This window comes from Callospermophilus lateralis, chromosome 3 (assembly GCF_048772815.1).
Source record: "Callospermophilus lateralis isolate mCalLat2 chromosome 3, mCalLat2.hap1, whole genome shotgun sequence".
Lineage (NCBI taxonomy): Eukaryota > Metazoa > Chordata > Mammalia > Rodentia > Sciuridae > Callospermophilus > Callospermophilus lateralis.
In genome coordinates this window covers 171214496-171227643 of record NC_135307.1, presented here as the reverse complement: position 1 = coordinate 171227643, position 13148 = coordinate 171214496, and the positions used below count along the sequence as shown (strand labels likewise).

The window sequence follows — 13148 nt, the reverse complement described above, 5'->3', positions numbered from 1 at the left end:
GGTGTGGCTCCTAAATCTCCATTTCCTCTGCACCAGAGTGAACTTTCTAAAATGCAGATCTGACCTCAGACATTCATTGCCAAAATGGAATTAAATCATTGTTCCTCACAGGGTTTACAAGGGAACTGCTCACAACCTGGCTGCTCCCTAGCTGGTCCTGGGTTTGTCTAATACCTCCCACCTCAGTGCCCCACCACTACCAAGTTTCAAGGAAGTCCCTGAATGCATGCCACACCATGCTCTGGCTCATGGTCCTCTGGCTCATATCCTCTGCCTGAAACATTCTTCCCGCCTTTTTTTCTTTTGGTACCAAGGATTGAACTCAGGGGCACTTGACCACTGAGCCTCATCCCCAGCCCTATTTTGTGTTTTATTTAGAGACAGGGTCTCACTGAGTTGCTTAGCACCTTGCTGTTGCTGAGGCTGGCTTTGAACTCATGATCCTCCTGTTTCAATCTCCGGAGCCACTGGGTTTACAGGCGTGTGCCACCACACCCAGCTCTCCCTGGCTTTTTGAGTCCCCACCTTTCCATGCCTTAGCCTGCAGCTCCAAGGGGTGGGTTCCGAAGGCTGGCCACGGCCATGCTGACACCCACAGCAGGTCATTGCTGCTGCCATCCTTTACTCTCATAGTCAGGTTGAATCCCCTCAGAAACGTGTGAAAGTGAGTTGGAGTAATTTTCCAAGTGATTTGGAACAAGGATACCCAACTATACTGCTACTGGGGATTTCCCTTATTCTTTATGTCATCAAGGATCCCAGTTGAGATATTCTATCTGCCAAAAACAAACTGAATATATTCCACAAAGATTGCTTGCTTTATATTTAGCAAAGACATAAAAAGGGGCTAAAAATCTGAGTTTCTATTATAGCTAAATCATTACACCCAAAATTGTACTATTACACCAACAGCCCCAAGTCAAAACTCCCAAGTCAAAAATAAAACAAAACAACATTTGAAATTCAGTTTACCTGTGGGCTTTATGGTGTGTAATTTTCTTTAGAAGCTGTTAAATATTGAGAAAGCTCACAAACTCCCATCTACTTTTAGAGCATTAAGACTCTGGGGAGGCTTGGGGCGGTGGCACATGCCTGTAATTCCAGCAGCTCAGGAGGCTGAGGCAGAAGGATCACAAGTTCAGAGCCAGCCTCAGCAACTTAGTAAGGCCCTAAGCAACTTGGTGAGACTCTATCTCAAAATTTAAAATAATGATAATAAAAAGGGCTTGGGAATGTGGCTCCGTGGTTAAGCACCCCTGGGTTCAATCCCTGGTACCAAAAACCAAAACCAAACCAAACCAAACAAACAAACCAAAAAAACCCCAAAACCCCAGGAATAGGCAAAAATAACCCTGAGCTGTGCATGCCTGTGGGTGCAGGGGTGGGCTACACACTTATGCATGCCCCTTGTCCCTGATTGATTCTGAATGTGGACAATGCTCTCCTCTCCTGTGTCTCTATTCGCTGTGTATCATGGGGAGAAAAAGGGAATGAAGAAGGGAAAGAGGAGAACACCTGGGTGGACCCTGGAGCCACAGGGGGGAGGTGGAAGGAAGAACAAGAGCTTCCAGAACTCTTCTTTAACCCTTCGACCTCAGTGAAAACTGAGACCCAAGTCCCTGGTAGAATGGAAGTATCTGACAGCTGTCTTCTCTGAGCTTGCAAACCCACAGCATCGGCCTTGCTGTCCCGCAGGGTTACATCAAGTATTCTGCTCTCTTCTACGGCTACTACAACAACCAGAGGACCATTGGGTGGCTGAGGTACAGGCTGCCCATGGCTTATTTTATGGTGGGGATCAGCGTGTTTGGCTACAGCCTGATGATTGTCATTAGATCGTAAGTATGATCGTCTCACTGACAGATTTTTACATCTCTTCACACAAAAACTCACTCCCTGAGTCTCTTTATGCCTACTCACTTTCTTATGGAGAAAACAAGGAAACACATACACAAAACATAGGCAAATTATAACATGTGGTATAAAAGACATAAACCAGGTAATATGGGGAGTTCTGGGATATGGGATAGAAACTCCTTTAGATAAGGCATAGAACTGCCAGCCATGCTGAGAGTCTGAGGTGCAAAATTTTAGACAAAGGAAATGGCCCTTGAAAATGCCCGGAGGCAGCAAATAATCTAGCATGTTCCGAGATTGCCAAAAGATCAGTATGGCTTGAGAGGAAGTGTGTCATCTGGTAAGGTAATGCCTGAGGTTTGCAAGGCTTATTTCTGCTTTCCTCCAGAACTCAGCTTCTTCAGAAAAACTGAATATGTAAAGATATAACCAATAAACCAATACTCAATAAACAAATGCAGTTGTGATTCACCATGACAATCTATCTGGCCCCAGCTCTACCTCTCTGTAGTCAGATATGGCTTTTTTTTTTTCCTTTGGTACAGGAGATTAAACTCAGGGGCACTCAACCACTGAGCCACATCCCCGGCCCTATGTTGTATTTTATTTAGAGACAGGGTCTCACTGAGTTGCTTAGCACCTCACTTTTTCTAAGGCTGGCTCTAAACTTGCCATACTCCTGACTCAGCCTCTCCAGCCGCTGGGATTATGGGTGTGTGCCACCATGCCTGGCAAGAGATGGCTTTTTAATATGTCTGTGCCTCTTAATTCATATTCTCTGAGGAAAACATTTGCCCCGTCCTGTGAATTGCTGTCTTAGTAGTTGGGGAACCCATTAGCCATGCTGGGGGTGTGGGGTGGGAGGCACAGTCTCCTACACAGACCCGACCACCAGGGCCCACATCCCCCTCAGCAGAGCCACGAGGGGTGGTTTCTCCCAGGAGAATGAGGAGCTGTGTCTGAAAGACAGTTGTGGAGTACTGCGGAGCCTGGTGAGAACTCCTGAGGGTCACCGGGGAGCCTGGCTTGGCTTCCTATTGCATCATCTCAGGGGAAATTGCTTCTGCTCACAGGCCCTGCCCAGCACTTGACAGGACCACTGGATGACATGTGGCCACCTGTATCTATCAAACAAAAGGGACAAAACAAGGAGACAAACTCAGTTTTATTGTTAGCGTTCATGCTATAACTTTTTGACTGTTTCTATCTCAGAAAAGTATAGAGATATGGAATGTCACTGTGATGAACCCAAAACTTAACTCCTGTGGCAGGTCAAATCCCAAAAGCCAACACATGAGATAGAATTAGGAAGAAGCACAAAGCCCCTCTACTATCCAGTCGAGCCCCTGCTAGGAATTCTGTGATTCCCATAGGAACTCCAGGGAACTCCAGCGAGCACAGAGAGGCTGAAAAAGGGCTGAACCATGTGGGCCACAAGGAAGGTCTAAGCTACTTTCAGCCAAGCTTGTTTAAGAAAAAAATGTATTACCTGATAGCCATACCAACTTCCTCAGGGGTCACTGGGTTTCATATCAGGCAAAAAGGTCTATGCTCTATCGGAGAAAATAGATGATTTACAGAGTGTGTTTCTCTTTGAGGATAAAGTCCCTATAAAGGGCACTTTATCCTCAAAGAGGATTGCATTTGCAGGCAAGTCAAGCCAGAGGAAATCAAGTGCAAGGGTAGAATACATAGTCAGATGTCCTGCATCTTGCAGGCTACCTGTTACCCAATTGACTCCATATGTGCTTACAGGGGACTCTGAATTTGAGGAGGAGAAGGCGCCCTGGCTTTCATTAAAGCTGCCTGGGTTCAAGTCCCTGCCTAGCTTGTTTCCTCTTTGGGTGTCTGTTACCTGTTTGTTTGCTACCTGTGTCAAGACTGACTCAGACCAAGGTTCCCTTGGGGTAACAGAGCAGAAACAGGACAGGCATAAGAACAGTGATGTGCACCCCACAGGATGGCCACCAATACCCAGGGGAGCACAATCGACGGGGAGAGTGACAATTTCACATTCAGCTTCAAGATGTTCACCAGCTGGGACTACCTGATTGGGAATTCAGAAACAGCTGATAACAAATATGCCTCCATCACCACCAGCTTCAAGGTAATTACCCCAGGGCAGTTACTACTTCCCAGATACCTCCGGGTCCTTCAGTCTTAAAAGACTTGTCCCATCTAGGACATTGGAAATAAGATCCCACAAATAATCCATGGCAAGAGCTGTACCTGTAGCATAAGCCCAGCTTGTAGGATGGCTGGGGCAAGTACCCACCACCCATTTCTCACACGGTAGAAAATCCTGGATGCTGGAGTCTGGTACTGCCTGTTTCCATGGGAAACTGCTTTCTGCTGGAGAAAATGGAAGTACTCTTTGGGGCAACACTTGTCAACATTTTCTGCTTGCTATAGTCACCTAAGGACTACCTCCTACCTCCAAGATTCTGATGCAATTAGCCTGGGAGGGGGTCCTGGCATTCATTTTGTTTTATTTTGTTGCTACCAAGAGTTGAACCCAGGAGTACTTAACCACTGAGCCACATCCCAGCTCTCCTCACAATCCACCCACCCCCCCAGTTCATGTTTTACTATAAAACAGGTTCTCGCTAAGTTGCATAGGGCCTTGCCAAGTTGCTGAGGCTGGCTTTGAACGCGTGATCCTCTTGCCTCAGCCTCCCAAGCCACTGGGATTATAGTCATGCGCCACTGTGCATGGGCCTGGCATTCATTTTTTTTGAAAAAAAAAAAAATCTCTGCAAGTGATTAGAACACCCAGGAAGAGTTGAGAACTCTGGTATAAGGATGTGGGAATCAAGGAATCAACCCTATGTTTCTTACAGTCCACACAAAATGACCTCACTGTTTGTTCACAGAACAGATTTGGGGTGGGCTACAGAATGATGGTAGGAAGTCTCCTCTCAAGGAGGCTTTGGTGTCTGGGAGAAACTCATTTTTCCTTCTAGGTTTACCACTTACTAGTTGTGTCTTCATAGAGAGTTACTGTTACATGACACAAGGTTAGTAAACAAATATCAATTATATTTTTTATATACTAACAGAGGACAATTAGAAAATATTTGGTGTGGAGGTTACCAGGGACTGAACTCAGGGGCACTTAACCAATGAGACACATCCCCAGCCCTTTTTATTTATTTATTTATTTATTTATTTTGAGACAGGATCATGCTAAGTTGCATCACTGAGTTGCTGAGGCTGGCTTGGACTTGCAATCCTCCTGCCTCCAGCCTCCCGAGTCACTGAGAGTACCGGCATGCACCATCATGCCTCACTAGAAAATATTTTTAAAATTCTATTTGCAATAGTATCCAAAACTTAAAATATCTAGGAATAAATTTACCCCAACACACAACATACAAGACCAATAGACCAAAAAGGTACAAAACTATTGAAAAAATTAAGAAACCCTAAAAAAAATGGAGAAATATACCATATTCATGGATAAAAACTGATGTGGAAAACTATGACCTGGGAACCATATCCAATCTACTGTATACTTTTGAAAATTTTTTTTCTTTTGTTGAGACATATCCATGCCTATTTATTTGTACATTGTCTGTGGTTGCTTTCATGCTATAATGGCATAAATGAGAAGCTGCCTAGTAGCCTAGTAGTTGCCTCAGCCTCCCCAGCTACTAGGATTACAGGCATATGCCACCACACCTGGCTAAAATATGTTTTCATAAAGAAAATAACCAATTCTACTTAGGACACAGGGGATTACATCATTCCCCCTGTATTATTTATATTTATTTATGGAAATACAAAAATTGGTTTTCTCGGGGACTCAACAACCATGGTTCCTGACCTTATTCAATCTCATTTTCATACAACTAAGGAATCTATAGTGGATGAACAAGAGAGTAACAAAGAAGAAAATATCCATTTGACAAGATTTCTTCGTGTCCTGGCCAACTTCCTCATCATCTGCTGTTTGTGTGGAAGTGGGTACCTCATTTACTTTGTGGTGAAACGATCCCAGGAATTCTCCAAAATGCAGAATGTCAGCTGGTATGAAAGGAATGAGGTAAGAAGGACATTACTAATGAAGTGAATATTGAAGGCAAATACTTGAATCACTGGTTCCTGTATTCTTCAGCAGAATTACTAGAAGTCTGGATTATAGAACTTGTTTTAAGAAGTTCATATGGAGCTTTTCACAATCAAATCTAATTTTTATGAATATTTGAAGTCTTCCATAATAAAATATTTTATCTCTATATCTTAAAAAAAAAAAAAAAGAAGTGGAATTAGATCACTTTCCAGAAGTAGCACGGACATCTTAAGCAAAGAATCACCTGCTTTTAGGCTTTGGGGGCTGACCTGTGTAACTAGATAAAGGTGGATTCTAATTATCATGTCAATCAACTGGATAGACAGTTGTACTAACACCAATTATGAAAAAGGTGATCCTTTGCTCACAGCTCTACAGTGCTACACTTCATAAATCAAGTGTCTATTAACATATGAATGTGATTCTGGGCTCTTTTCTATACTGAGAACATACTGACATACTATACAGAGTTTATAGTTTGCCTTGATATCTAAGGCAAAAGAGTAGAGTGAGTTCTATAATCTATTAAAATTAATGGACTTTAAAGAATAAAAATAAAATCCTCTGGGTGTATAGACAAAGGGAGGAAGTAGAGTGAGTTCTCTCATGTAGAGTCACAATAGAAGACATTAAGGTTTTATTGGGTTTATATGGAATTCATAAGTCTCTTTTGAGAATATGACATCTGTAGTAGTTTGAAAAAGCTACAGGGTCTTCCTACCCCTGTACGCATAGTCCTTCACGATGTTAAACCTTAATTACCTCCTTAAAAGACCTGTCTCCAAACATTATCACACTGGGGGTTAGAGCTTCAGCATATGAACTGGGGGAGTGGAGACAATTCAGGCCAGAGAGGCTGAAGAGACAAGGTTTCTGCACCGGGACTTATCAAAAGCCAGGGGGAAGGGAGAACTTTGTAGGCTACCTTCACCAAACTGATCTGCATCTCCCTGGTAACCCTTTATTATTACAATGTTCTTAAATAGCTCCTCAGGAAACATTCATGCAGACAGCATTTCCTGAGTTCTGCACATTCATAATTGTCTGAGCTCTTTATACTTAAAAGCCAATTTTGTTGGATATGAAATTCATGGATCACATTTTCTTGAATGTCTTAAATGTGTAACTCCATATTCTTATGGCAAAAAGCACTTCTGTAAAAAAGAATTCTGATAATATTCTAATTTTCTTTCCTTTATATTACTTCCTCCCCTCATCTATACACCCAGAGGATTTTATTTTTATTCTTTAAAGTCCATTAATTTTACTAGATTATATCTTTGTGTTATTTATTCTGAATTGATAGTGTTTTCTTTTCAAATTAAAAAATAGGTGAGATCACTGTTTGACCCAGCTATCCCACTCTTTGGTAGAACTAAAATCACCATACTATATTATCAATATAGTATGTCTATAGCAGCACAATTCCACAGCCAAGTTATAGAACCAACCTAGGTGTCCATGAACAGATGAATGGATAAAGGCAATATGTATATATACACAATGAAATTGTACTCAGCCATAAATGAGGATGAAATTTTGTCATTTGCTGGTAAATGCATGGAACCGAAGAGAATCATGCTAAGTGAAATAAGAAAGACAAGGGTCAAATGTTTTCTCTCATATGCAGAAGCTAGAGAGAAAAACAGGAATAAAAAAAGAATATCATGAAAATAGAAGAAAGACCAATAGAATACAGGGAGGGAATCAAGAGGGAGGGAGGTATGCTATTGATGAATGTTATTGATCAAATTATGAGCATGTATGACTATGTCACAATAAACCCTACAATTATATATAATAATAATGCACCGGTAAAAACCATAAAAATTTTAAGTGATCATATCTTGTTTTCAGTTTAAGGAACAAGTAATTGAACTATGGTTTTTAAAATTTGTTCTGTTCTCTTGATTGGATTTTCTTCAAGAATTCCTTTTGTACTTATTTGGGATCTTCTTTGTCTATCTCCAGTATATATCATTTTCTCTAAAATTCTTTTAAACTCTTTATTTTTTTTAATTTTTAAATTTCTCCTTATTTTCATGTTTTGTTTCCATGTCATTATTATTTGTATTTATTGTGATTTTTAATTATATTCTTCACTTTTAACATGACCTTTCCCTTCATTTCTAATTCTTTGTTAATTCTGACATTCCACTTTTGTTTTTTTGTGATTTTTATTTATGTTATTATTTCATGACCTGTATCTCTTCTTAACATTTTTCAGCTTGTTTTTAAATGCTAGAGTATAATTTAAACTGTTTTGAACAAATAACTTTTTGGTGCGCTTTCATGCCTAATGTTGTGTTATCTTCTCTTTTTTTCTTACCACTTTGCATGGACTTTGACCTCAAAATATTTTTCTTCTGTTTGTTTTTATATAAAATCAGTTTCCCTGAGCTATCAGTGAGACATGGTTCAGGATAACTTTTCTAGCTTAACAGAGTTTCCTCTCCCATTGTTTGTGTGGATTTGGTGGCTTGCTCTCTGAGAATTCCTGACTCTATCTGTTTTCTCACCTTTTTTTTTTTTTCTTTCTGACTCTGCCATCCCTTTACTTTCTCCCTATTTTCCTCCTGCCCATTGTATTTCAGTTCCATACCCAGAAGGCTTTCCTCAATGTTGGGCCCTGTCCTGTAGGGGAGTTTGGTCAACTGCAAGAGTTCAAGTGGCCTTTTTTCCAAATTATCCAAAGTTGACCTTGCCCTCATCCCTCATTGGATCCAGCTGGGTTGGTTCCTCATGGCTCAGCTGCTGTTCTCAGATTTTTCCACCCTGGTTTCATGGAGTTCCTATTGGCTCTTCTAACATCCTTCCATCCCAACCTATTGGCCGCCCCTTTGCTTCTCCTGGCTTCCTCTCATGCCAACACCAGTATCCCTTCAGATCTTGTGGCTGCTAGCTGTTTGTTCAGACCTACTTGTACGTAGGATTCATGGCAACACTCTGTCACCTACTTTTGTTGCTTCTGGGTCTTTGATTGTTATTATCTGCTTTGTCCTCTTTCATATAGGAATTCAGGGAGATTAAAAGGTCATGTTGTGGCTATCATTATTTTCCCATAACTCCAAGTTATCATTTTTAATATGAAAATATATATTTCTATTAAAACTGTCATTGACTATCAGGAAAAATGTCCTAAATGGCTTTCTCTGACTTACCTCCCCAGCCACCCCGGTCACCTTCCTTCACTAAGCAGCAACTGCACTGGTGTTCCTTTTGTTCTACCCAAACACCTCTTCTTCACACTCTCATGTCATTTGAATAATTCCAGGTTCGAGCTTATGTTATGCATTGTACACTTTATGTACATGCCCTTTGGAACATTTTTTTGTTTTTGTAATGATTAACTAGTCACATAATTATCTACATCTACCTCAAGCCCTTTTGAGATAGTGTGACTTTTTTATCCTTTGTTGTATACTCAGATTAAGCAATGTGGTTCCGGCATAGTACATGCTCAGTAAACGAGAGACAGAAGAAGGACAAAGGAGAAAACTTTTGATAGAATACCCACAATGGGCCTAACACTATATGTATATCATTTTATTTTTGCCTTATGGCATATTGGCAGGATAGCTCTTATTATTCCTGGTTTTTGCATGAAATATCTGAAGTTCAGAATGGTTAAGACACACAGCCTGTTAAAAAAGGAATCAGGATTTGGACCTAGAGTCTGTTGGATCCCCAAGTCTTTCTATGGTAGCTCATTCCTGAGTGTATAAACTTACTCCAAATCCACCATGGATCATGTAACCAGATATCCACCTGAGCATTCCTGACAGTGGATTGGGGGTTGCAAGCTATGTCTGACCAGAAAGGATTTAGGAGATGGGAAAGGCAAGAACTCTGGAGGCTCCTCTGTAAGAAGAGAGAGAGAGCTAAGGATCAGAATCAGAGGGGGGACATATCCCTTCCATGAAGCTGTCACTGGATCACTTAGCTATGACAAAGTCTGCCTTGAAGAGAATTGCAGTTTCCTTAGGAAGGAGGCCTGACAAGAATAAACCAAAGCACAAAGAACAGCGGGCAGGATCCATGTGATCCAATGAGATAGCTTGGGTGACACTTGTGTCCTAGGTGGAAATATCTGTGAGAGCAGAAGAGGTGGGGGTGGATCTTTTGGCAAAGGCAGGAATTTGGCTGAGCATTAGGGGAACGTGTACCGAGGGCAGTGGTGCAGTGAGGGCTCTCCGGGGGAGAAGAATTGCGGGAGCAGGTATGAGGTGTGGAGGGGATGAGAAGCCAAGCCACAGGTCAGTGCGAACACGGAGGGGAAGAGTGAGCAACATCCCAGAAGAGTTGACCAACCTGCATTTTGTCAACCGTTCTTGGATGAACTGTTCCCACTGGGTAAAGAGTTTTAGTTGCAAAAAGAATGTCCCACTGTGCTCAGATCTAGTTATACTAGTCAGGATCCTCCCTAAATTAGAGCCCAAAATTGAGTATTTACCAACTTCTGGGGTGGCAGATTTACCTACATCATCTCATGATTCTCACAAGAACTGCCATCACCATTTTATTCCTGAAAAAACAAGGTAAGTTTTGTAACTTTTGCTAAGTTATGAAGCCAGCAAATAATAAGCAACTGGGGCTGGAAACCAGAAGGCTAACTCCAAATACCACATTAACCGTACTCTTGGCCTCCACCATCAGTTCTCTTATGTGATCTGAGTTTCGTGTCTTTGATGCTCTTGAGATAAGGGCCCCGTGGTGATGCCTGCCCAACCCCCAACCTGTGCAGAACACCAGGCACCACCCAGAAGAACTCATTTGCTCCTTCATGAAGCAAGTATCCTTTGGTGTGCTGATCTCAGTTCCTTTGTATAGACACCCAAAAGTGAGCTGCTCATGACAGCCAGGAAGCAGAGAGAGAGGGAGAGAGGGGGAGAGAGAGAAAGAGATAGAGACAGAGAGAGAGAGACAATGAAAAGAAGGGATGGGGGAAAAAGAAATACCCTTAATTGTTGTTTTAGTCAGTTTATTTTTTTCTGCTGCTTTGACTGAAAGACCTGACAAGAACAATTTTAGGGGAGGAAAAGTTTATTTAGAGGCTCACGGTTTCATAGGTCTCAATCCATAGAAGGCCGGCTCCATTCCTCGGGGCTCAAGGTGAGGCAGAACATCATGGCAGAAGGGTGTGGAGGAGGGAAGTGGCTCACATGATGATCAGGAAGCAGAGAGAGACTCCACTTGCCAGATACAAAATGTATACCCCAAAGGCACCCCCCTCAATGCCCACCTCTTCCAGCCACATCCCACCTGTCTTCAGTCACCACTCGGTTAATCCCATCAGGGGATTAACTCACAGATTGAGTTAAGGCTATCATAACCCGATCATTTGTCTTCTAAACCTTCTTGCACTGTCTCACACACAAGCTTTTGGGGGACACTTCACATCCAAACCATAACAATGGCACATATAGTGGGGTTCATGGGAGTATTTCAACGCATACGTACGGCATGCACTGGTCCAACCCAGCCCACCTTTATCAGTCCTCCCAACCCCTCCCCTTCCCAGATGCTAGTAATCACTAGTCTACATTTAGGTTGGTGTTTTTTAGTTTCCACATATGACAGAAAACATTGGTACTTATCTTTCTGGGTCCGGTTTATTTCACTTAATGTTTTTCAGTTCCATTCATTTTCCTGTAAATAACAGAATTTCATTCTTCTTCAAGTTGAGAGGATATTTGTGTGTGTGTGTGTGTGTGTGTGTGTGTGTGTGTGTGTGTATGTATGACATTTTCTTTATCCATTCATCCATTGATGGGTAACTAGGATTATTCCATATTTTAGCTGTTATGAAGTGTAACAGTAAATGCTGGGTATGCAGGCATCTCCTGGGTGAGCTGATTTCATTTGTTTGGATATATACCCAAAAGAGGGATTATTGGATCATATGGTAAATCTACTTTTAGTTTGGGAAAAAACTTACACATTGTTTCCATAATGACTATATTCATTTACATTTCACCAACAATTTATGAGTTTCTTTCTTTCCACATCCTCACCAGCAATTTTTTTTTTAAATAACAGCCATTCTAAATGGAGTGAGAGGATATCTCATTGCAGTTTTGATTTGAATTTGCCTGATGGCTAATAATATTAGTTTAGTTTTGATTAACTTGTATTAATTGTACCTCTTAGTGGGGTTCAGTGGGATATTTTCTCCTTCAAGAAATCTTGGTTTTTATTGATAAAGAGTGACAATTATTACAGCAACCAATTAAGGGTCAGTTGTGATGTGCAGGCATATGCTGACGGCTCAGGGTCATACGGAAATTCATAGATAAACCAGGGAATCCCCAGGTGCAGAGTGGGGGACAGCAGGGAGATGGGAAGGCCATGGAGGGGCAAGTATGGTGGCCAAGAAAGTCATGTTGATGACACTGTAACCCAGACTCACTCTCCTGATTTCTCAGGTAGAGATTGTGATGTCCTTGCTTGGGATGTTTTGTCCCCCTCTGTTTGAAACCATCGCTGCCCTGGAGAATTACCACCCACGCATTGGACTGAAGTGGCAGCTGGGACGCATCTTTGCCCTCTTCCTGGGAAACCTCTACACATTTCTCTTGGCCCTGATGGATGACGTCCACCTCAAGGTAAACGAACTCCCCCAATATCAGGAATCCACCACATTTCCTTTTTTAATACAATAATTTCATGATGCATAATTTATATTAGTTAAATGTTGGAAGTTTAAAAACAGAAAATGAAGAAAAATGTCTACCCAGTCTATGACTCAAGGACTGTGATTATTAATATTTTACTACTGTCATTTGCATAATACCTTTAGTGTTTTATCTGTATCCCTTCCCATGTTGCTTTATAGTTTCCACAGTGATCCATAGCCAAGTCACTGTCCGTTGCAGTGATATGGCATGGTTAACTGAACCGCTCATCAATGCTTACTAGTGTGTGAGGCCCTGGGGCACGGCAGAGAGCAAGAAGCAGTCCTGTTCTAAGTGCATTCACGCTCTGGGCCAGGAGACAGCTCATCCATTACAGCACACTAGGGGATGTACTTCAAAGCCAGAGAAGCATGTCAGTGCACACAGAGGAGGGCTCCATTCAGCCATCTGTACATTCATCCTTTTTTAAAAAAAATATTTTTAGTTATAGAGGGACACAATACCTTTATTTTGTTTAATTAGTTTTATATGGTGATGGGGATTGAACCCAGGGCCTCACACATGTAAGCACTCTACCACTGAGC

The 13148-nt window shown here is 41.7% G+C and overlaps 1 protein-coding gene across 1 annotated transcript in view; it reads left to right on the top strand.

Annotated features, from left to right (window-relative positions):
- Tmc2 (transmembrane channel like 2) overlaps positions 1-13148 on the top strand; it is a 69130-nt gene that overhangs the window by 26997 nt on the left and 28985 nt on the right. Inside the window, exons 8-11 of the mRNA XM_076849445.2 lie at positions 1696-1838; positions 3817-3964; positions 5714-5902; positions 12355-12534. Of these exons, the coding sequence (XP_076705560.2) occupies positions 1696-1838; positions 3817-3964; positions 5714-5902; positions 12355-12534 (660 nt within the window). The remainder of the gene's footprint in view (positions 1-1695; positions 1839-3816; positions 3965-5713; positions 5903-12354; positions 12535-13148) is intronic.